General features: G+C 34.4%; 1 protein-coding gene across 1 annotated transcript in view; it reads right to left on the minus strand.

The window, feature by feature from the left end:
- LOC129951881 (uncharacterized) overlaps nucleotides 1–6,688 on the minus strand; it is a 99,367-nt gene extending 92,679 nt beyond the window's left edge. Inside the window, exons 1-2 of the mRNA XM_056064239.1 lie at nucleotides 6,446–6,688; nucleotides 2,952–5,480 (exon numbers count right to left, since the gene is read on the minus strand). Of these exons, the coding sequence (XP_055920214.1) occupies nucleotides 2,952–5,480; nucleotides 6,446–6,688 (2,772 nt within the window). The remainder of the gene's footprint in view (nucleotides 1–2,951; nucleotides 5,481–6,445) is intronic.
- Nucleotides 6,689–24,964: the final 18,276 nt, after the last annotated feature.

Genomic DNA, 24,964 nt, shown 5'->3' on the forward strand with positions numbered 1-24,964 from the left:
AGAATTGACAGAGTAAGAAAATTAAATAAAGTCTTACAAATTATGTTCTAATAGTATGAACAGCAAAAACAAGAAATATAAACTAAACAAATGTCAAAAATTGCAAAGCCATAATTTTAATTGTAAAAAATGTCTGTCATAATAATTTAGAAGAGTTCTTATATTGTAAGGTAATTAATCATCGTATACTTTAAGTATTTTTAGACCTTTTAACTTAAATTTCTGTCTGACGTTTCTAACTGTCAGATGTACTTTTATGATGATTCTGTTGTGTGTTTACACTCCCACCTCTAACAATTTATTGGAAATTGTTCAAAAAGCTTTTTGGCATTGAAATTCAATAAACTTCTGGTATAACTTGTAAAAACATAACCTAACTGTCAGATCATGGTATATAAATTTAAGACACTGTCATTCTTGACAATATTGTTTAATCTACCAATCGATGTGCACACGGCTTAAGGATTGAAGTAAAGTTCTAAATTTAAAATTCATGACATTTGAAAATCAACTAGTTGACCTAGTCAAAATGTACGTTCAAAGAATGAAGTCGACTACAAATGAAATCACTCTTAAGTAAGTAAGCTATTCCAAGGACTTATATGGATAAGATTATTACAAATTTCCACGAATATAGGAAGAGTGTATGTTGGGGGGATTCAATATAAATCCCAGGGTCAAACAATAAGCTGCAAATGTAAAAATCTTTGCAGTACCAAAGAAATAAAAACACAATAACCAATTTTTTACCTTTTAAAATATTATTTAACAAAGTCTTTATTCTTCCAAGATAAATTAAGAACTAACTTACAAAAGAAATTAAAATAAGAATATAGCTTAGTCAAAGCGACTATCACGGTGGTGAATACACAAACTTAGTTTGCGGAGAGGTGAATAACAAAAATAAGCTTACACATTACTCAACTTCATTAAAAACATATGATAACTTAATTAGCGTTACGTTATTAGAACAAAATGCCTAAAAGTATGCATTTTGTGTGCATTATTTGAATTTGAATATAAATTATTTGAATGTAATAAAACTGACGTCAACATTCCGGCCTCCCTTTGCAGGAATGCAAAGAGTAAAATCCGTGTATCCGAAATGCAGATTGTTTTTTTTTTTTTTTCAATTCTTTATAATATTATTCCATCGGTGGAGGTATTTGTTATGGAAGCGCCTCGATTCGCTACCCAGGAAAAAAAATAAAGTTAGTAAATCCAACGTCGAGGGTTGTTTAAAGAGTGCCCTTACTCACTCAGACATGTTAATAGGAGTGTATAAATTCAATGTAAATAAGTAAATTTAAAGGTTTAAATTCGTAGGGTTTAAATTCAGAAATAAATTTAAAATTAAAATGTATAAAACTAAAATTCATAAGGTGCTGTGCATTCAGCAATATAAAAGTATTTATAAAAATATGAAATCTCAAAAACTAAATAAATTTCAATAAATTATTATTATTCTTTTCTTTGTATTGCATGATACACCTGAAACAATTCTTGATCGACGGGCAAAAGACACAATTTTACTACAGGTCGTAGAATGTCTCCTTGTTGAGTTTTAAGTGTAACAACGCGTACCTTTCCATCGTTCCCTGGGTGAACAGCCACAACTTTTCCAAGACGCCATTGAGTGGGTGGCAAATTTTCATTCCGCACAACAACAATGTCTCCAATTTCGAAATTACGTTTAGGAAATTTCCATTTTGTTCTTCGCTGAAGATCAGTTAAATATTCTTCCTTCCATCGCTTAGAAAAGGAGTGTAAAATTTGTTGAACTTTTTGCCAATTCTTTAGGGTGGTGTTTTCACCAATTTGTCTTTCAGGGAAGGAAAGCAAAGACGAACCTTTCAAGAAATGACCTGGTGTCAAGGGTAAAGGTTCGAAAGGATTTTCACTTATTGGAGATTTGGGCGGGAATTCATACAAGATTCAATTTTGACGAGCAGTGTAGAGAACTCTTCGAAAGTTAGCTTGGAGTTTCCAACAACTTTCTTAAAATGAGTTTTAAAGGACTTTATTCCGGCCTCCCAAAGGCCGCCCATATGAGGAGAACCTGGTGGGATAAAGTTCCATTTCAAATTCCTAGGCAAGTACGTTTTTTCAGCTTCCGAGGTTGAGTCTGCCAAAACCTTTCGAATTTCATTAGTAAGAACTTTATTAGCAGCGACAAAATTAGTCCCATTGTCGGAAAAAAGCTGTTGGGGCACACCCCTTCGTCCTACAAATCTATCGAGAGCTGCCAAAAACGAAACAGTAGAGAGACTTCCAACTGCTTCTAAATGTACAGCTTTTGTACAAAAACAAATAAAAAGACAAGCACAACCTCTTATGGCTTGATAGAACCGACCCTTCTGAACCTTTAGTTCGAAGGGGCCAGCGAAATCCAATCCTACATGGGTGAAAGGAAACGAATAGTTTACCCTTTCTGGTGGGAGTGTTCCCATCAGCTGGGTTTGAAAATTCTTTTTGTGCAAGACACAAACTAAGCAATTATTTATACAGAATTTTACTAAGTTTTTTAATTTTGGTATCCAAAACTCTTTTCGCATTAAGTACAAAACTTGCTGGTTCCCTCCATGTAGGGAAATTTTATGGACAAATCCAACCAACAATTTTGATAATGGACATGAATATGGCAAAATAATGGGAAATTTTTCGTTATAACTCAAATTTGCATTTGTTAAACGACCGTTTACTCTAATTACAAAGTCAGGGTCTAGGGAGGGGTTAAGAGTCAAAATTGTACTATATTTACTCAATGGTTTTGAGTTATAAAGAGCTTTGTATTCTTCACTAAAATAAAGGCGTTGTGCTAGTATAACTAGGCGGGTTTTAACAAAAACTATTTCATGATTTCTTAAATTTTCAGATAAGTATCTATAGGGATAGAACCTTTTTCTTTTGGGAGAAGCGAGGTTGATAAATTTAAAGCAATAGGCTATTACTTTTACAGCACGAGCATAGCACGAAAATCTTTTCAAAATGTCATGGCTGACATTTTGATTCGCAACGAAGCTTTTTATTTGTTTTATTTCAAGATTCCATTCAGAGTCCTCTTGAATTTTTGTTACTGGCCAAGTTTCCTTTGAAGACTTTAACCAACTTGGACCGTGCCACCATTGGGTATTATTTATTAAGTTTTGAGGCATAACACCTCGAGAAGCGACGTCAGCGGGATTTTGTTCTGAAGGAACATGTTTCCAAAGACTACCTGGAGGACATTCAGTTTGTACTTTAGACACCCGGTTACGGACAAAGGTTTCAAGCCGAGATGGACAGTCACGAATCCAATAAAGTACAATCATCGAGTCCGTCCAAAGATAGACAGGACAGTTTTCAAGGCGTAGACTGCTTTGTACAGCGTTTACTAACTTTGTTAGCAAAAGAGCTCCACAAAGTTCTAGCCGAGGTATCGAAATAGCTTTCAGGGGAGTTACTTTTGTTTTTGAGGTAAGAAGGTAACTAAAAACGTTTCCAGATGAATCTGAGATCCTTGAGTAAACGGTGGCAGCATACGCACTGAGAGATGCATCACAAAAGCCGTGTATTTCTACGCACATCTCTGGGGTATAATTAATCCATCTTTGGATTATAATATCTTTTATAATTGGAAAAGATTTCACAAACTCTTTCCAAGTTTCTATACGGTTGGGTTTTATGGGAACATCCCACTCTGTTTTGTCCTTCCAGACATCTTGCATCAATATTTTTAATAAAATTGTTGTTGGTGCTAGCCAACCGATAGGGTCATATATTTTTGAAATATTTGAAAACAATTCCCGTTTTGTTATACCAGACTCTGGCAGAGAAGATAGTTCACAACGAATATAAAATGAATCTTCCCTCGCATTCCACCCAACGCCCAGAACTTTCGAATGTGAAGACTCTTCGAACATAAGAAAGTGTTGATCTAAAACATCCCCCCTAGGGATGTTTTCCAACAAGCGAGGGTGGTTTGCGGTCCATTTCTTCAAACTAAATCCACCAGCCAAAAGAAGGGATTTCAATTCTTCCTGAATCTTTAGGACTAGATCCAGACTGAAACCTCCAGAGAAAACATCATCAACGTAAAAATCCGAAAGCACCACTTCTTTTGCTAAGGGATATTTATTTGCTTCGTCCAAAGCAAGTTGGTGCAACGTTCGGATTGCTAAGTATGGAGCACAGTTAACTCCAAACGTAACTCGGTTGATTTCAAAATCAGCTAAATCTGATTCTGAATCAAAAGATCGAAATATAATCCGTTGGAATTTTCGATGACTCTGGTGAACATATATTTGGCGATACATCTTTTCAATATCGCTATTGAAAACATATGGATATAATCGCCATCTTAACAAAATAGTTTGCAAATCGTTTTGCAAAGCAGGGCCACTGTAAAGAATGTCGTTAAGACTTACTCCTTTGTGTGTAGATGCACTTGCATTAAATACAACTCTTACCTTTGTCGAAGCACTATCTGGTTTTACCACAGCGTGGTGCGGTAAGTAAAAGTGCGGACTGGAAAGGTTTAAACTACATGGTGGCACAAAGGACATATGTTTTAACGAAACATATTCCTTTAGAACTTTGTTGTATTCTTCTTTCAGACACATATCGTTAAGAAGACGTTTCTCTTGACGCAGATACTGAGAAACTGCACTCTTTCTGGAAAGGCCCAAATCTAAAACGTTAAAGTTCGGCTTGAATGGAAGTTTCACTATGTAACGACCATCTTTATTTCGAATTGTGGTATCCACATACAATTTTTCACAAAATTTATCTTCATCAGATAAGGGTTTGACATATGGAACCTCTTCGAGTTCCCAAAACTTTTGAATTTGTTTCAGAAGTAAAAGTCTAATAAAAAATGTATTAAGGGTTGTTTTGTTTGGATTTTCATTACATGGGCCTGAAATAATCCACCCAAACACCGTATTTTGTGCAATTGGAGAAAGGTCTTTTTCTCTCTTTATACCTTCACACAAAATAAGAGGGTAAATATCTGCTCCTATCAACATATCTATAGAAGCGGGTGTATCAAAATTAGGATCTGCCAATCGCAATCTTTTGAGCTCAACCAAGTTTGATGCGTCAACAGTCTGCGATGGCAAATTACCTGTCAGCTTTTTCAAAACTACAGCTGCAATGGGAATGTGTACATCAGGGTTGATGCGAGATTCGAGAGTGAGAGGACACATACTCGTTGAAAGTTCGCTTTGAACTCCTCCAATGCCACAAATAGACGCATTGGTTGAACGGGTGAAAAGCCTTAATCGGGTCACTACAGATTGCAATATGTATGTAGCTTCAGATCCAGGGTCGATCAAAGCTCTCAGGAGAAATGTTTGGTTATGAACAGTAATTTTAACCAAAGCTGTTGCTAACAAAATATTCCTTTTCTGGTTTACCAGAAAACTTTGAAGAGTTGAAGAATCGGATGAAACATCTTTTCCTGAACTAATGGATGGTTGTTGCTGAGCAATAGAAGTGGACTGTATGGGGGTGGTACTTAATGAAGTGTTGGGTTGCGAATAAGATCTTGTATCGGAAGGGGTGGGTTCTGGTGAAGTAAAGTGCAATAAGCTATATGGTGTCGTCTACCACACTTGTCACATTACACTTTACTTTTACATTCGTATACCGAATGTGTGAGCGCAAGACAGTTGTAACAGTACTTTTGGGATTGAGCCAGCTTACGTCGAGATGCAACATTCATGTCTAAAAATTTCTTACATAAACGCAAGGGATGATTACTGTTGCATAATTTACAACAAAAACTCTTTTCTGCAGAATGAAATGAGTTAACTTTCTTAAAATTGGAATTTAAATTTGAAATGTGATTAGCTTTTTTACGGGAGAATTGCGTTACTTCTTCCACAGATTCAAGAATTTTATATCTGGAAGCGAGAAAATCCTCCAAGGATTGCCAGGTTGGAACTTCTGTTTCTGTTTTCAAACTTTGTTCAAAAAGGAACAAAGTATTTTCAGGTATCTTTTGCGAAACAAGAAAAACTAAAATCGGATCCCAGTTTTCAATCTTAACGTTAAAACTTGAAAGAATCCCTAAACAATCGCGCACGGCTCTATGTAATTTTCTTAAGGCAGATCCACTTTCAATAGTAATCGATGGAATTGAAAAAAGTGTTTTAAGTTGAGTATTTATTAAGATCCTTTTATTTTCATACTGGGATTTTAAAGCTTCCCACGCAAGAGTAAAATTATCTGCAGTCAGTGAAAACTTGTCGACAATATCATGAGCTTCTTTTTTGGTTTTTAAGCGTAGATGATATAGTTTTTCTACATCACTTAAACGGGGGTGGTTTGCATAAATACATGTGAACATGTCACGAAAGGTAGGCCAGGATTTGTAATCACCCTCAAAACATTCAACGTCACAAGGTGGGACTTTAATTCCAAAATCTGTTTTAGTGGACTCAGATATTTGAGAATGTTTTACATCTTCTTTAATTTCGGTTTCCTTGTTTTTACTACTTGTACCCATCTCAATTTTATCTATTAAACTACCTACTGTACTGAAATAATTAAGTGATACTGAATTGTATTTTGCCTTTATTGTCGATAATTTTTCATCGTCTATGGTTTTATCCTCATTACTTAAACATTTTGCATACACTGTGCGAAAGTTATTCCATAAATCTTCGAATTCCTTTTTCCAAACCTTAAACATACCACAAGTCATTGTATCTTTATTTGGTACATTCCGAAAACTTTCAATTGTTTCGTTTATTTGCTTTACGCTCAGAAAAAAATCTTTAGATGTAGCCATTTTCAAAAAAACGATGAAAAAGAAAATCAACTTGTTCTCAAACGAAGAAAAAAAGTGCACAAATTGCAATAAACTTCCAAAAAAATAGAAATATGTAATTAAATTTCTGAACAAGTTTATTTAAAAAAAAAACCAAAAAAATTCTTTTAAAATAGAAGAACCGAAAATTATCTCAAAAAATAAATTGTTGTTCACCAAGAAAATAGCAGAAAATCAATTAAAATAAAGATGTAAAAAACACCGTAAGAAAACTGTACTATATCACGAGATTAATAAGAAACCATAGGGAGACTGTACTTTAACACAAGACTAAAGTTAAACCGTAATGAAACTGTACTCAAACCTTTCGATCGAAAATCGTATCAAATATACCCACATTAAAATATTTTATATCACTTAAATCAAATTTTCATTAAATAAGTTTTTAACTAAAATGTCTTTAATTAAATTTGCATAAGCCAATAAAATTGATAAACTAATAAAATTATATTAATCACTGTCAAAAATAATTATTTTATATAACTATAATTATACCAAATAAATGTATAAAATCATCACCAAATTTGAATGCACAGCACCTACCTTGGGTAAAGGGATATAGGATTTCCAATAGGAGCGCACAATTTGCATAAAAAAGACTTTCTCGCAAAAGTCCAAAAGATTCCATCCAATGATCAAGATTCGCATCAATTAAATTTTTTCCAAAAAAAATAACTCAAAGGGATATGAGTTGGGTTCACAAAATTAATTGCTGTCCAAAAATCAGCATTCGGCTCGATTGGACCAAAAAATGTTGGGGGGATTCAATATAAATCCCAGGGTCAAACAATAAGCTGCAAATGTAAAAATCTTTGCAGTACCAAAGAAATAAAAACACAATAACCAATTTTTTACCTTTTAAAATATTATTTAACAAAGTCTTTATTCTTCCAAGATAAATTAAGAACTAACTTACAAAAGAAATTAAAATAAGAATATAGCTTAGTCAAAGCGACTATCACGGTGGTGAATACACAAACTTAGTTTGCGGAGAGGTGAATAACAAAAATAAGCTTACACATTACTCAACTTCATTAAAAACATATGATAACTTAATTAGCGTTACGTTATTAGAACAAAATGCCTAAAAGTATGCATTTTGTGTGCATTATTTGAATTTGAATATAAATTTGAATTTAATAAAACTGACGTCAACAGTGTATGAGCTAGATTTGTATTTTAGTCTGACAGTTTTCTGTAGGATTCATTTTCCTGGCATATCATGGATCGGGAATTTATATATTTTATAAACGGTCAACTCACCACCAAGAATATAAGAGGTCTAGAAGGCTTTAAAAAAGATCTAAGCAAAACAAAACTTCGGGACTCGATGGCATATCAGCCGAGCTGTTACAACATGGAAGTCAAGCTTTACATGAAGCGATTCATGAAACAATAGTACTCGTAAGGGAACATGAGATTTGACAGAAGACTGGTGAAAAATGAAATCATCTGTCAAATATACAACAAAGGAGATGTCACAAAGTACAGCTACTATAGAGATATCATGTTGTTGAGTGCCGCCTATAAGATTCTCACCTCTATCCTTCAAGGCCCATACGCTTAAATTATTATCAAAGAATATCACTGTGGTGTAATCCCATGAAAAGCAACAACCAATCAGATTATCAGATGGAAACATGTCTAGAATTTAATATTTCCACTTCTAAGCATCCCAAAAAAATTAACATGAAATAGCCTGTATGCTATCCAGACCGGTCAACATCTACAACGCACTACGACAAGGGGATGTTTTGGTTGCTTCCTCTTCAACTTGACGTTGCAGAAAGCAATCCGTGACTCTGGTACGTCAACAAGAGGGACCATAGTCACCAGGTCCAGCCAAATACTGGCTAACGCAGACTACATATCTAATCGACATCTTCGGGAAAAACGAAGAAGCTGTACACGCTTTATTCTTTCAGAAAACCTGGAACTGCACAAAAGTGAAAGAAACACAAAGTACATTGTGGCATGGACTGCGAGAATAACAGTTGGTCAAACAATCAAGGTAACGGAGCATGAAATATAAGTATCCTTCAAACACCTTGGGTCAACAGTAGCAGACGATAACAACATAGAATACCAAATACACAGGCAGTAGTTTAAAGCCAACAGAGATTACTTCAGTCTGTCAAAGCTTTTTAAATTCAGAAACCTTACCATAACTTTTAAGCAGCGGTTTTACAGAAAGATGGTTCTGCCAGTGTTCACACATGGACCCTATGCTTGAGTGCTTAGTAAAAGACACTCCGATCTCCAGACCCCTCTTTACCACTGGGCCCTCAAATCGCTGAAACATCACTTAACCTCTATTGGTCTATTTTCAAGAAAAAAAAAAGTATTTGGATACAGTTTTAGATGCTTAAAGAATAATCAGAACCTTTGCTTAACAATTTAAATCACACTCCCTGCGAAATTATATTCAAATTAAAACACATCAATCAAATAATTATTTCACATGAAAGAAGTTCTGCCCATAGACAATCTATGATGACCTGCATAGCACGAACAAAAGTGACAGCTAGGGAGATACTGAATTAATATCACAACATCAAAATGAAGTAATTTACTGCAGAAATGTGTTGAAGCGGCTTGTAGCTGTTGTAAAGTTTTTAACTTCGAGAGGTCTTCCATTTCGTGGTGACCATAAGATCCTCGGATCTTTCAATAACGGAAATTATTTGGGATTCATTGAGTTGCTTAGCGAGTTTGACCCTTTTCTTGTAGATCATTTGAGCGAATTTGGAATTTGGAATATTTATCAATCAGCGTTGATAGTAAAACCGATCGATCATGTTGATCAACTAACATTTATTATTCGTTACGTAAGAGATCACGAGCCTGTTGAAAGGTTTTTGGACTTTATTCCAATTATATCTGATTATTTAGCGGAAAAAATACTGAAGTTTTTGGAGGATTTTCGATAACGCGGCAAATATGTCAGGGATGTTTTCTGGTCTGCAGGCAAGAATAAAAGAAAAATGTAAATTTGCCACTTTTGTATTATGTGCAGGACACTCATTAAACTTGGTAGGAGTGCATGCCGCTGAGTGTGTCTTAGAAGCAACCAAATTCTTTGACATTATTCAAAAATTGTATAACTTTTTTTCAGTATATTCTCATCGATCGAGTGTTGACTCCTCCTTTAAGCCCAAAAAAAGTTTTAAAAAGTCTTTCTCAAACAAGATGGTCGGCTCGAGTTGATCCTCTTATGGCCTTTTATAAAGGTCATCAAGAAATTGAAGAAGCTTTGATGTCTATCGCGAACGATTCGGGACAGGCACGAGAGGGCAGAGGCCAAAAACAAAATATTACCCATGGATGTTGCAATAAATTTGCTGAGTGCAATAGATAAATTTATAATTAGGCTCAGGGACAATTTGTATAACTATGATTCATCAGCCAGACAGGACAAACCCGATTCCGAATATAAGGACCTTTCTGATGAGGTGTAAGCTCACGCCAGACTTTTTTGACGGCCGTAGACCTTCAGTAATTTTGAAATTTAAAACTGATATTTTCCTTACCATTGTCGTTACACTGAGCGTTCATTTGAAACAGCGACTAGGTTCCTATACTGAATTTAAAAGGCTACTTGAAAAATATAGACACGAAAATAAAAAAACTGGCAACATTCTAGAGCTTTATAATAAAATTGAACTTGAATTTCCAAATGTTTAAATTGCACTAAGAATTTTTCTAAGTATGATAGCGAACGATTGCAGTGGGGAATGTTCCATTTTATGTTAAAAATAATCAAAATCGAACTCAGAACTACAAATATTCAAGAAAGATTAACATATTTGTCGCCGATATCAATCAAAAGCGACATCCTCAGAGGCATTGATTTTTCTGTAAAACTTTATTACACAACATAACATTTATAAAAAAGAGGCTGGGATGCGACCCACACTGATAACTTCCCATCCCGTCTGTCGATTTGTCTTGCTTAAAAGTTTGTCTACATGCACTCGTATCAATTTTTACCAAATTTGTAGATTTTATTTTTTATAAAAAATGGACTGTTGGATTTTTAAATAAAAATCACTGAATATCGAAAACAATATTTTCTGTAAAATAAAATAAGTTGAAAGCCAATTTTTTTAATTTTTGAAAAGCTATTTGAGTCGAAAGTAAATTTTTACCAAGTTTTAGTATTGTTTTTTTAGAGTTTTATTTTTTGTAAAAAAACCGTCAATTCGATTTTCTTTAAAAATTGTATCGAATGTTGAAAACAATATTTTCTATAAGATAAAATTAGTTTGAAGCCAATATTTTATAGTTTTGAAAAGATATTTGAGTCGAAAATCAATTTTTACCAACTTTTGTTAAATTTTTTTTTAGGTATTTAATTTTTTGTACAAAAACTATCAATTCGATTTTTTTCAAAATTTTACCGAATGTTGAAAACAATATTTTTTATAAAATAAAATTAATTTGAAGCCAATATTTCAAAGTTTTGAAAAGATATTTGAGTCGAAAATCAATTTTTACCAACTTTTATTATTTTTTTTTCGGTTTTTAATTTTTTGTAAAAAAAATGTCAATTCGATTTTATTCAAAATTTTATTGAATGTTGACAACAATATTTTTTTAAAGATAAAAGTAAATTAAAGCCAATATCTCAAAGTTTTGAAAAGATATTTGAGTCGAAATTTAATAATTTTTTTTTAGGTTTTTATTTTTTGTAAAAAAAACTGTCAATTCGATTTTCTTCAAAATTTTACAGAATTTTAAAAACAATATTTCTTATAAGATAAAATAAGTTTGAAGCCTAAATTTTAAGTTTTTGAAAAGATATTTGAATCGATATTTAATTTTTACGAACTTTGAGTAATGTTTTTTTTTTAGATTTTTATTTTTTATAAAAAAAACTGTCAATTCGATTTTTCTCAAAATTTTATCGGATTTCAAAAACATTATTCTCCGTTGCTCAAAATTGTTTTGGAGATGAAATCATATGGAAGTCGTTTAATTTAGGAGGTGACAATTTTTTTTTTCAATTTTTTTGATTTAGAAAAAAAACCGTTAGATAGATTTTTTTCAAAAAATATATTTCTTTGAGATCACGTTACAGTTTATTATATAAAATTAAATTCAAGTCTCTAGCGTTTTTGGTTCGTAAGATATTTAGGGTTAACCAAAATTTTCACCTTTTTTCAAACCACCCACGCTTTATTATCTGTATAACAAAATTTATTTGAAGTTGATATCTCTTCTGGTTCTTAAGCTATGGAGGACCAAAAAAACGTCGCGAACGTACGGACGTACGAACGTACGTACACACGCACGCACAGACATCTTTCTAAAAATCTTTTATTTCGTTTCTAGGGACCTTGAAACGTCGAGAAATGTCAAAATTTTCAATTTGACAAATCGGACCCATTGCAATAACTTCCTATGGGAAGTTAATAATCATACAAGGGCCCCATTTTCGAAAAGTGCCCAGGGCCCCCAAAATTGTAAAGACGGCCCTGCCGATCCCTTTGACGCGTTCGAGAGAAATATCTAATGGGGCAATGTTTACCTCTTATGTGACAAAAACTAAGCTCTAAAGGCTCCGAGGGCCTGTACACTTAGGTCAAATGAGCGAATGGAACCAACATAGTATGGTAGGCAACAGCGCAGTCAACCATGCTTACGCTGGAGATGTGGCGTAGACTAGGACGCCCGAGGCCTTTGGTTGCATCAGCTCGTAGTCAGGATAAATGGAGAGGAACTTGTTAAATAAGTCTGAGACCTGATCCCGGTTGTAGAGCCAATGATGGCTAGGATGATTATAAAAAAAAAAGATTTTATGTGAAATAAAGAAACATTGAATAAAAGAAACCTTATAATGGAAATTGTTTTAACCGACCTACTAAGATTTTTTAGTTAATATTTGGGTAAACTTTAATTCTAGACTTTAAGTTCGCCATTAACATCACAAAAAAGGTGCTTTCATTTGTATCCTTTTTTAATCAAAATGGAAAATCTGTTTCCTTTTTTATTTAACCGTCACCGCACATCTGATAATTATTTCTACCTTAAACTGAAAGCATCAGGTACCTGCTATCCAGGTTACAGCAAAGTTTCATCACATTGCTGGCACAGCCTTATTTTCAAAGGGAAAATACTACGCCATCAAAAAAGAGTCGTGGGCTTAACATTAAATATACATGATGCATTTTTATGACATTATTTAAATTTAACGTCACGTCAACAACGACGATGACGACGACGTTCATTGTAACCACCAGTAGGTCCCTAAAAAGCTTTTTAAATTCTTAAATTAAATTTAAAAAACAAAAATATATACACAAAACGTCCACACAGAAAAATTTCAACAAAAAAGAAAATCCTTAAAAAAAATATTTATAAATTTATGAAGTGCAAACTGACTTGGTTAATCTACACTACCTTACCTACTGCAGTATTCTTTTAAACGAACCTGCGACGGTCTTTATTTTCTGACCGTTTAAGGGGACAGTAGGTAGGTGTGTTGGTATATCTAAAAGTTAAGGGAGCCTTTTCTTCTTAAGTTAACCCTTTTCTTTACTTTATGACTTTTTTTTGTGTATTTTTAATGCGCCTGAAAAGTAATTTCTTGTCTCCTTAAATTTACTCTGTGGAAGTGATTAGTTTATTTAGGACTGTAAACTTTAAATATTTTCATTGAATTTTTCGCCTTCGGGTTGGCCAGTTTTTTTTTTTAAATAAAGAGTAACTTTTCCTTAACTAAGTGTCAACGGTAAATTATAAATATTTGAAAAGGATAACTCCTTGAAAAGCAGATGATGGTATTTTATGGGATTAAAATGAGAGATTTAAAACACGATAAAATAAAGAGAATGATATAAAGGTGTATATCTGATGATGGTACACTGTACGAGTATACCCAAGTCACAGCTAACTGTAATAAAAAACAGCATGTGCTCAGGTGTTTCATGGATTTGTAATTTAAATATGGACTTGTTTGATTTATGCCAACTCATATTTTTCGAAAAAAAAAAAATATATAAACAATGCTTAACGTTTTTCTCAAAATTGTGGGTGTATAGATTTAGTTACGTTCTTTGTAAAAGAAAAGCACGTAAAGGTACGAAATGTATCCTTTGTATATTTGGATAACCATCATCGAAGGTTCTTAGATTAAATAAAAATCATGGAAAATTTTTCTTCTCAAAAAATTAAGCGCTCTTAAGAGATTACAGATATTAGATATTTCGCAAATATAAGAAAAAGAGTTGGAAACAAAATGGAACCCTGAGGTACACCAGCATATTATAGCCAAGTCACAGGCGAAGATAACATTTATTACAGACATTTTCTAAGCCAAAGCTTATACAGTTTTTTTTGTTGGAAAGATCACAATAAAAGATATAAACTTTTATTATAATTTCTAAATTTGGAAAAAATCATAAATTCTAGTTTTCTCTATGTTCGTTTAAACTGTAAAAGATATAAGCTTAGTTCACAAATGAAAAAAACAACTCTCAAAAATTTAAGACGAATTATACATTATGTAACCAATCTTTCAAAAGTAGCCTACCAAGAAGCAAGCAAAGCTCATAAAAAGATATTTGCAACGAAACAAAGAAAACTTTTTCTATCAAAACACCATAGGATCATAGCAATGTTAATGATAGGACAGATTTCTGGAAGATTGTAAGAACCCTGGACCAACAACGCTATGGATCGTTCACAAAAGTAGATGCTCCAATTTTGGCTAAGTTCTTCAAAAATCTCCTTACTGTAGATTCAATAGGCTCAACCCCATTCAATATGCAGAACCATTTATAAATAACGATACCTAAGACCAATAATTCACCCAATCACGAGTATCCAGCTTCATAGATCATTGCAATAAAAATAAAGCAACGGCCGAAGATTGTATACCTTAGGAATTCTTCAAATACGCCACGAACGCCTTCCTTGAACAGTTAATAGAAGTTTTCAAGCTTCAGGAAAAACATCAAATTGCCTATACTGAAGACAGGAAATCCAACGGACCCAAACATTTATAGAGAGGTATATCTTTTCTTAACACTGTTACGGCGATCTTTACAGGAGGGTTATTGAAAAGCCTCATTGGTAGATGAAATTAATTTACTCAGTGAATACCAATTGGGATTCCCTAAGTGCTATTCCACAGTAGACAATATCTTTATTGTTCGATCCCATTTAGAAAACGGAAAGAAACTATAATGCCTTCTTTGTAGACTTCAAAGCAGCTTTCGACAACAAGTCTTGTTTTATAAATTCTTGAATTTAGCCATGTCTACAAAATGCTTAAAATAGTGAAACAGCTTTATCACGAAAATCGCTCAGTTGTATGGGATGGTAATATATTCTTAGAATGGTTTCAAACTGTCACAGGAGTAAAGCAAGGTTGCCTCCTTAGTCCGCTTCTTTTCTCTCTCTTTTTGAATGACCTAAGAATACATCTACCAGGAGGTACATACGAGTATATCTTATGCGGACACTATAAATCAAAGTTCTGATGTTAGCTGATCCCTTAGTAATATTGGCTGACAATAGAAATATTATGCAACTGATGATCAACAAACTCCAAAAATATTGTGACTTATGGACATTTAGACTAAACACTATATAGCAAGTCAAAAATCTAGATTTTCCCAAAGAAAACTGGACGGTTTAAACGAAGTGAGAAACGGTACGAAGAACTAGATATTTATTTTATTTTATAAATCTTATCGATTAAATTTTGCCCCATTCGTGGCTTTGAAAACTTTCCGTTTTAAAGGAATATCTATATACTTGTGTATGTAGATTATGTTAAACGATAAAAGTATCCGGGCCTCCTGCGAACACCCCAAATTTCCCTCAAGATTTACTTGGAAGAAAAGCTGAAAGAGGCGAAGAAAGCAATTAACAGCACTTGTGGTAAAAAAGAGGAAATATTGTTCCAAGTGCTAAATATAGAATATTTCAAGCAGTGTTTCGTGCAATTGTCTGCTATGCAGCAGTGGTATTGGAAATCTGGGAATTCGAAGAAGTGGAATAACTCCAAAGATACAAACGGAGACCGTATTACCAACATTGTTCGCATACACCTGATTGATCTTAATTATTACTTAGTCTAGGTCTAGGCTCTGTAAAGAAAACACTGTTAGTGAACTAACTAATGCACAGTAGCCATTATTTTACCACCTTAAAAAAATGAAGTCCACCTGATTCGCGAGCTTTTGCAACCAAATCCAGGACAGCCAAAGGAGATTGATGGATGTAGAAGCATCTCTAATATGACTTGAGAACTAAACATTACTTCCGTGATGATGTGACGATCTGAGTGCAGAGATGATATCGACAATCTGTAAGACCAGAGGTGAACTTCTGTCTTTAAACTGCAAACCGTACGAAACAAACTCAGACTCAACATGCATCATATCCAACCTCAAGCAGATAGAAGAAGCTAAAAATTTTATCGCAATGTGCCCAGTATTGAAAACGATAAGAATACAAGTCTGCTTCAGTTCTTTACAAAACCTAATAACAAAATGAAGGTTCATTGGGGGTTTCTGGAAAAATTGGAAAAAGCCAAAAGAAAAAATTTTTAGAGAACATTAAAAAAAAGCCTATCGGTTAATAATTGGTATGGGGACTACTATTATTTTTAATTTAAAAATAAAAAAATTTTGTCTTAAATCGGCTCAAAAAAATAATTTACAAAGCAGAGAGACTGACGAAATTTCAGGACCCACTTTTTTTGACTTCTCTACCATCGTAATATCATGTTTAACTAAAGTTAAGCTATTCATCTGTAATACTCCTTAGGTCTCGTTCCGAGTGGATGGAAAACCGCTTTGGTCCAGCCTATTCCCAAAAAAGGCGAATCTTCTTCATCTTTTAATAACCGACCGATTGCACTTACGTCCCTTGTTTCCAAAGTCATGGAACTGCTGATTAATTATATTAGCCCAAGAAATATCTCAAAGATCGAAAGCTTCTTAATGATCGACAATACGGTTTCGTAGCAATAGGTCCACTGGTGATCTCATGGTTCATCTCACCGAACAGTGAAAAAAATCTTTGCATCGTTTTGGAGAAAGTAAGATTCATGCACTTGATATTTCAAAAGAATTTGATAGGGTTTGGCATCAGGCTCTCTTATCGAAAATGCGTGCTTTCGGTTTTCATGAATCCCTCCTTCAAGTTATATTAAATGGATTCAAGCCTGAAAACCACAAAATAAATGCTGGTGTGCCCCAGGGCTCTGTTCTATATCCAACACTCTTTCTCATTTTTATTAATGATATCCTGTCTGCAACTTCTAATCCAATACATTGTTTTGCTGACTATAGTACTCTTAGCTTTTCATATTCGTTTTCAGACTCACATTCCTCTTCTTCGGATGTGGAACTGCAACGACAATATATGATAAGCTCATTAAATTCCGACCTAAACAGCATTGTACAATGGAGAATAAGAAACCGCGTAGAATTTAATGATTCGAAAAAGCAATGCTGTCTTGTATCGTTAAAGCGAAATATATCCCCCTGCCATTATCCATAAATGGCACTTGCATCGAGGAGCCTGACCATCTCGATATTCTCGGTATTTGTATCACAAACCACCTTTTGTGGAACGATCACTTACGCGATGTCGCCAAAAATGCCGCAAGATGTTTGGGTTTTCTAAGGCGATGCAAGAAGTTTTTCTCCCCCTATGATCTGTTATTAACAAGACTTATATACGTCCAAAGCTTGAGTATAACTCCCATATCTGGGCTGGTGCTTCTGCAACTTACCTAAACCTCTTGGATACTATTGAACGCAGAGCATTTAGATTAATTGGTGATATTACCATCATAAGATCATTTACGTCACTTGAACATCGTCGAAATCTTTCTTGTCTCATCCTCTTTTACCGTTATTTTAATGGATTATATTCTAGAGAAATGGCCAGTTGTATTACTCCCTTTAAACAGTTCAACCAGTTTATCTTTTACTAGAATTAGATGTAGTTTATATAAAAGATACCAAATACAAGAAAAGCAGGTGGATACCACGCCCCTTTGATGGATAACTTCATATTTTGTACTTTTGTCTATCTTTTCTAATTGACTACTTTCACTCTGCTCAATTTCATTGTTCTATAATACTTAGAAGTGTTAACAACTTAAACATCGTTGCAGAAAGTGGGTGTATACCACTCCCTCTGAATGAATAATGTTGCTGCCTAGCCTAGATTGTTTTTGTTCTTTTCATCTACCATTCTAATTACTATTTTTTTTTTACTAATGAATGGCATTTTTAACTAATAAAATATTTTTGTGGGTGGATACCACACCCCTAATTTAAAAACATGATTCGGTCAGTCAGTCTGCGAGTAAGGTTTTTTTGCGATTTTTAAAACGTTGTATAGAACTAAAAGTTGGTAAGGTGCATATCATTGACTATTTTACTAAATATTGCAAATTTGAAGTTCTTGGCTTCATTGGTTCTTTTGTTAAAGAAGGGTCCTAAGCCAGCTGAGATTGTTCCTAAGCAGAAATGTTCGAACTTAGCTGAGTAATACTCTGCCCTATGATTTTCTGTTTTCCGCCTTTGTTCTAGAATATCAAAATATAATTTGTATCTTTTCTATTCCCCTACAAATAAATGCAACTTAGTACAATATATGTGCTGTATACATGTTTCTCATTAAATGGCACCACAAATCAATGATTTCGTTAATCCGTAAGTCCTTAGACATTTCGGTTGTGGTGGATCAATTAGTTGTATCCAAATGATATAATCCCTCTCGATAAATTGGTTACGTGGCAGTTATGACATTCAAATTAATGATGCGGCAAGCCGAAATTTCATGTCAACAAAATTATGGTCTAGAATCAAACATCAAATACATTTAACATATTAGTAGAACTAAAAGAGAAAATGTCAAACTGTCATCAAAATAAATTGAATCCATAGACCACCAGTTGAACTTTTGTACAACAAAAATTAAGTCCTGATGAAGGATAAATTTCAAAATTCTTCTTTGACATTATTTCAAATTAAAAAAAAACTCTTTATGGTCACGAAATAAGATTGACATGACACTATGTCCTTTTCATAATCTAAATAAATCATTTACCTATCAATCAACTATTTCATCTACTGGAGGCTATATGAAACATTTTGATTGACATTTGATATATTTATCAATCCAAAGCTGAAAATATCCTGATATCCTGACAACTATCCCTAATCATGGATATAATCAGCATTCGCCCTGAAAAACCTTTAACTACAAACTAAATAAGGTTTTTAACAAATGTTTATGTTTATTTCGAAATACAATTGTTATCCTTTCATTTCCTAGGACCAGAAGCAAAATTACTACAATCAAACTAACCCAAAACAATGAATTGCAATTCCCGCAGTCTAGTCTACATTAGGGAATGATAGTTTCCTCGCACCGAAAATTTCCAAAATCCAAAAAGTGCCAACAGACAACTGCTCTCCGCCTGCCTCGGGATATAGAACTTTCAAATCATGCTTAACCTGAAGTTCTATAGTTTGAATATTTTATGTAAATTGAATACAAATGCCGGACTCGCAATCTTGATTATTATTCCAGAGATGACTCGCAGCCGCTAATCCGCATGCAGCTCCCAATATCAGCTTCAACGGTAGGTATAGTTCCGTTCCAGCACCAGCCACCATAGCTAATTCTAATGCAGAAGACCAATGCAGCCAACTCACAAAAGGCCAACGGGGTCATGAATATAATTAAATTGTCACCGAAAATCTCTCGAGCTGAATCAACCCCACCTCCCAAAACCTTCATATGTATGCTACTATAGGAGTACCTGCTTACATTTATATAAAGGACACAGGTAGTCCGGATCCGGATTGCCCAGACAATACTGCTCCAGGTTGTGGGTGTCATCCTCATCAACCATTAGCCCTATCTTATCTTACGACGAGGAGTGTTGGGGTTTTCCGGCTCGAGCCACCCAGCAGATACGGGAAACTCTCCCAACAAAAAAAGGACCTAAAAAAGGACCTACAAAAATGTTGGTTCACCTGGAAAAATAAAAACCCTTGGCTCCCTGTGAAACAAAGCAGATTATCAAAGTTATGGGTTTTATGGTTAAAATAAAAGCTCTCTCTTTAGCTCGCTCTCCCTTAAGCGCATGACAGGCTCTGGATCTCTGGATGGTCTTTTTCTCAATTTCTTTGTGCGGGAAGACCAAACAAATAAAAGCCTAAAAGAGAACAACCTGTTACAATAAGTGTGTCCGTCTCCAAAGCGAATCGCTCGCCTTGTAACAGGTTGAAAGCAGCAAGCAGGTGTTCATGGCATTGATCGTCGTCGCTCGTCCTCGTATATCCTTGTTCGATAAATTTTATTCGTCTGTTGCTCTGCTTCAGAGAGGTAGTAGCAGGTATAAGGTTCTGCTTTACCATTATTGCCACATTTTGATTGTAAGCCTTTATTTGATTGTATATATATTTCTGGGGGTGGTTTTTATACGTATACAGACACATATCCTTGGCGAGGTTAAAGCAACAACTTTATGTTTCGATTTCTACCCTACTCCTCGTACCTTCCTAGCATCACACCATCCTGAAACTTTATAACGCCACAGCCAATGCTATAACGTCCATTTTGCCGTTAGTTGTTTTAAATTAATGGAATAATCAATACGATGGTGTAGTGTGCACATTGAGGGGGGAAGTTTTAGTTTCTGTGTTTTTCATTTCTTTGAACATGGCAGCATGAGAACATCAACATACCACATCGCGCAACAAGCTTGTAGCCCCGTATCGTAATGAATGGGAGGTAAGGTAGTATAGTCCTTGGGGGCAACATTAGTATTGCAAGTTTAAGTTTTTAGTTTAGTTTTGGATTGAAGGATAATTTCGTACCTTTTGGTTTTGCAAACATGCTGAAATGAGAATTAATGTATAATTGGTTTTCGTGGTCAGCATTGAATTTTGGGTGATTAAAACAAGACTGGTGGTGAAAGAAGAACACCGAAAGCGTAGAAATTACAGTTTGGAAGGAATTTCAATAGGAGATTCAAAGTTACATCATGCCTGTAGTAGAAAGGAAGAGGGGTGGTGTAACAATTTTATAAAAATTAAACTAATCTAGGAATTTATTGTGTCTTTTTTTTCTTCAATTTTTGAAAGGTTACTCATGTGAAAAGTTGCTACAAATATTAAATATAAACACTTTTGCAAGGATTGAAGTTTCAATTCAATTTCAAACCAAGTAAACCTTAAACATTGTGAAATTTTAAAAATATTGCTCTTATATTTCGTTTCCGCCATCAAGGCATTTACTTTGAATCAGTGGTTTTTGACTCCAGAGAAAGAGAGCCATAACTAACTTTAAAGACAAAGTAGGATGAATATTTTTAAAAAATAGCAAATTAGTGACGTTAAATATAAAAAAGATTAAATCATTAAAAAAAGTAAGTATTCACCCGAGTGATAGCCATTTTGACAGTGATATAGGAATCTTTTTGTATTTATAATTTATTTGGAAAAGTCTCTTTGTTTTTAAGAAAGGGAGAGTTTTTTTTAATAGAACTAAGCGAACCCAGCTCCGTGTTTTTTTGTTCTGATATGAAAATTAATTTCTAAAATAACTAAAACTAGGCTAACTAAAATAAAAATAAATTGCTTGTGCAAAAGTCCATTGAGAACTAGGGCCCAGTGACTTACAACTCTCAACTATTCATGCTAAGTTATGTTGTCAGGGGTGGGGGGGACCTACAGTTTTAAGACGAATCCAAATGTCAAATTTGAGAAAGCACTTTTCATGACAAGAATTACTCTTGGAGGATTTGTCAATTCCTCGCAAGACCTCTGGCGTGACAGCCTTACACCCTACCCTCTGGCCCTAAGAAATACACAATCAGTGTATTACCGCCTCTAGGCACATCAGACCATTGTAAGGTATCTGCAAAACTCTCATGTCTTAAAAACCCAGTTCAAGAAAAAACTTCTATAAGAACCGTTTGGCAATATGAGGGACGGTCTCAATGAATTTTTCAGGAACTTTAACTGGTCGCTATGCTTCATCGATAGTGACGTGGATTCCAGCCCAGATATGGTAACAAATTTAATTCTTTGTGGAATGAGAACAGTGGAACAAATCTTTACATCGTTTTGGAGAACGTAAGATTATTGGACTTGATATTTCAAAGGCATTTGATAGAGTTTGGTACCAAGCTCACTTATCGAAAATGAGTGCTTTTGGTATTGACGAATCTCTCCTTCGTTGGATTAGAAATTACATTTCTAACCGTTCAATTAAAGTTGTATTAGATGGTTTCAAGTCTGAAATTCATAAAATAAATACTGGTGTTCCCCAGGGCTCCGTTTTGTCTCCTACTCTCTTTCTTATATTCATAAATGATCTTATGTCTGCCACTTCTAATCCATTAACCTGTTTTGTCGACGACTGTACCCTCAGCTTCTCATACTCGTTTCTAGATTCACATCTTTGTCCTTCGGATGTGGGGCTTAAACGGCAGCGTAGGATAAGCTCATTAAATTCTGATCTTGACAGCATTGTACTGTACATAGTTCACAGGGGGAGAAACTTCTTGCACCACCTTAGAAAACCGAAACACCTTGCGGAATTTTTTGCGACATCACGTATGTAACCGTTCCACAAGAGGTGACTGGTGACGCACACACCGAGAATATTAAGATATTCAGTTTCATTGATGCAAGTGCTGTCTATGTATTCTATTTTGTATTCCCTGTTTAGGTCAGAATTTAATGAGCTTATCATAAAGTGTCGTTGCAATTCTCCATCCGAAGAAGAGGGATGTTAGTCTAAAAAATAATATTTAAAAATATCGTCAGCAAAACAATGTTTTGGATTAGGAGTTCCAGACAGAAGGTCATTAATAAAAATGAGAAAGAATGTTGGAGATAGAACAGAGCCCTGAGGCACACCAGCATTCAATTCTACAATCACATGTCGCACCTACGGTGCAATAATGACGTAAATGCAATTTTCTTAAATGTTCAGGAATCACGGTTAAAGTTTGCTTGCTTATTGAAAATACTATATCGCTCTAAAATAGGCCTACAGTATCGACTTCAAGAGTCCTAAAAATAGCTGACTATTCAGTGAGTTAGAGTTCATATTCTTACCTTTTATATCTTTCACCTGTTTCTTTTTTGAGCTTGTGAAGGGTTTCAACTATTGTGGAGCGGAAGGTACATTACGACTTTGTTGCTCCGAAAAATTGTATTGTTTAAACTTTTGTGTCAAACAAAAAAGTGGTCTCTTTTGGGCACTAGCAAAGATACAATCACGTCAATTTTACCACGGATAAAACTTGACATTTGGGACATTATGGCGTTCTTAATTCAATTTCAGAAAAAATTGCAATAGCGTCGATATTGCACCGGAGGTGCGATGTATACACGTGGTATTTTTTTTAATACAGGATTTGTATTTATTACTGGTGTATGATATTCAGTAAAAGTTTTCTTTTTTAGTTCTTGACTTGATTTGATTTCTGAACGCAACAAAATGGCTATTGTAACGCTTACAAATCTTTATAAACAACCTTTTATACTTCATTTATACTCATTGTCGCCCTCCAGTACTACCCCATTGCGATTACACCAGTGAGTAAATTGCTATACAGGTAGTAGGGATGGCAATGAGACGATACTATTTTTGAAGCTTCATTGCATTTAAAGAAACACACAACCTCCCAAAATACCCCAAATCCTATAGTGAGCCCAATTAGAGGGTTTGCAGGAGGCAGCAAGACCTCAATTAATATTTCACTGTGTATACGGCACATTGCTGGATCACATTTCTATTTATTTCACTTTTGGAAATTGACCTTATTTAGTTTTCTTAGGGTCAAATCAGCCAACATATTTTTTACGCTTTCTTGACGTTAAGAGCTTTTGACGGTTTCTTATTGACCAAAATAAACAAGAATTTAGTCAGACTGCCCAAATGCTTAAACTTATATAATTTTTTGGCTGACATGTCAACTAATAATTTGGTAGTTATGATATTTTAAAATTAGTTTCAACAAAATGACATTGGTTTTGGACTTTGTGGCATCTTCTTCCAAAAAAAGTTCTTGGGCGATATGTCATTTTTAATATATTGGCGTTATTTGATTGGGCAATAAGACCGAATACCTGTTTTTTTTGGAACTTATGTGATTTAAACAATCAAACACATAGAACAATTCAATGATATTAAAAAAAATAAGTGTACATCCAAGTCAATTACTGTTAAATAATTGTCATTTAGAATATGTAAAAGTATTTAATTAGTCGCTGATACGTCGAATAAGGGCTTGAAACAACAGGCGGTGGACAGCGATTTTTGGAAATAAAATTCTTCTCCGAAGAAGCACATTTTTCACTTGGTGGTTGTGTTAGTAAAACAAATTTTCGTAATTGAAGAGAGGCAATTACATCCACAAAAAAAAACACTGTTTAGTACGATCTTTGGTCCGAAGGTGTGACCTTACTTCTTCGAAATGCAGGATGAAACGACTGTCATTGATAACCGACTTTTATTTTTTGTATTCTATTGAAAAATACGACATGGACAGTGTGTGCTTTCAACAAGACGGTGCCACATTAAAGGCCTGCATGAATGCATTCATTTGCTTTCTCATAACTTGTGCACTACTTCAGTGTACACTATTCATTGTCATTTCTCAACACAGTATACTGTGAATACGAGTACCACACTATAAAAAGCAGGAGGTGTATTCTACTCGATCACCTGATTGCAAAATGTGTACACTGTTTTCTTTCTCTCGCTCTCTTGAGTGCTTGATTTGAGCGAAAGGTGTGCAATGTAAACTTATGGAAATACACTGAGTACACTGGGTACACTGAATGCATTTAATGAAACAATAACAGACAACAAACAGAGCAAAAACACTCTAGTAAAGATATAAATTCTCGGTAGCTATATTGGTTTGCCCACAAACTAAACCGGAAACGCATATAGCAGCCATTTCTCACATATCTGTTGTTTAAGAAAGCTGACTTTGATTTCAAACAGCAGTAAGTTAACCAATATTTCTTGAACCTTCTCAGTGTACTCAGTGTACCCAGTGTACATAGTGTAGTTTACACTTTGTTCATGAGTACCCATTTATGAATACCCATTCTTCATGGGTTCACTGCAGTAAGTGCTTGG

The sequence above is a fragment of the Eupeodes corollae genome, chromosome 1, assembly GCF_945859685.1.
Source record: "Eupeodes corollae chromosome 1, idEupCoro1.1, whole genome shotgun sequence".
Lineage (NCBI taxonomy): Eukaryota > Metazoa > Arthropoda > Insecta > Diptera > Syrphidae > Eupeodes > Eupeodes corollae.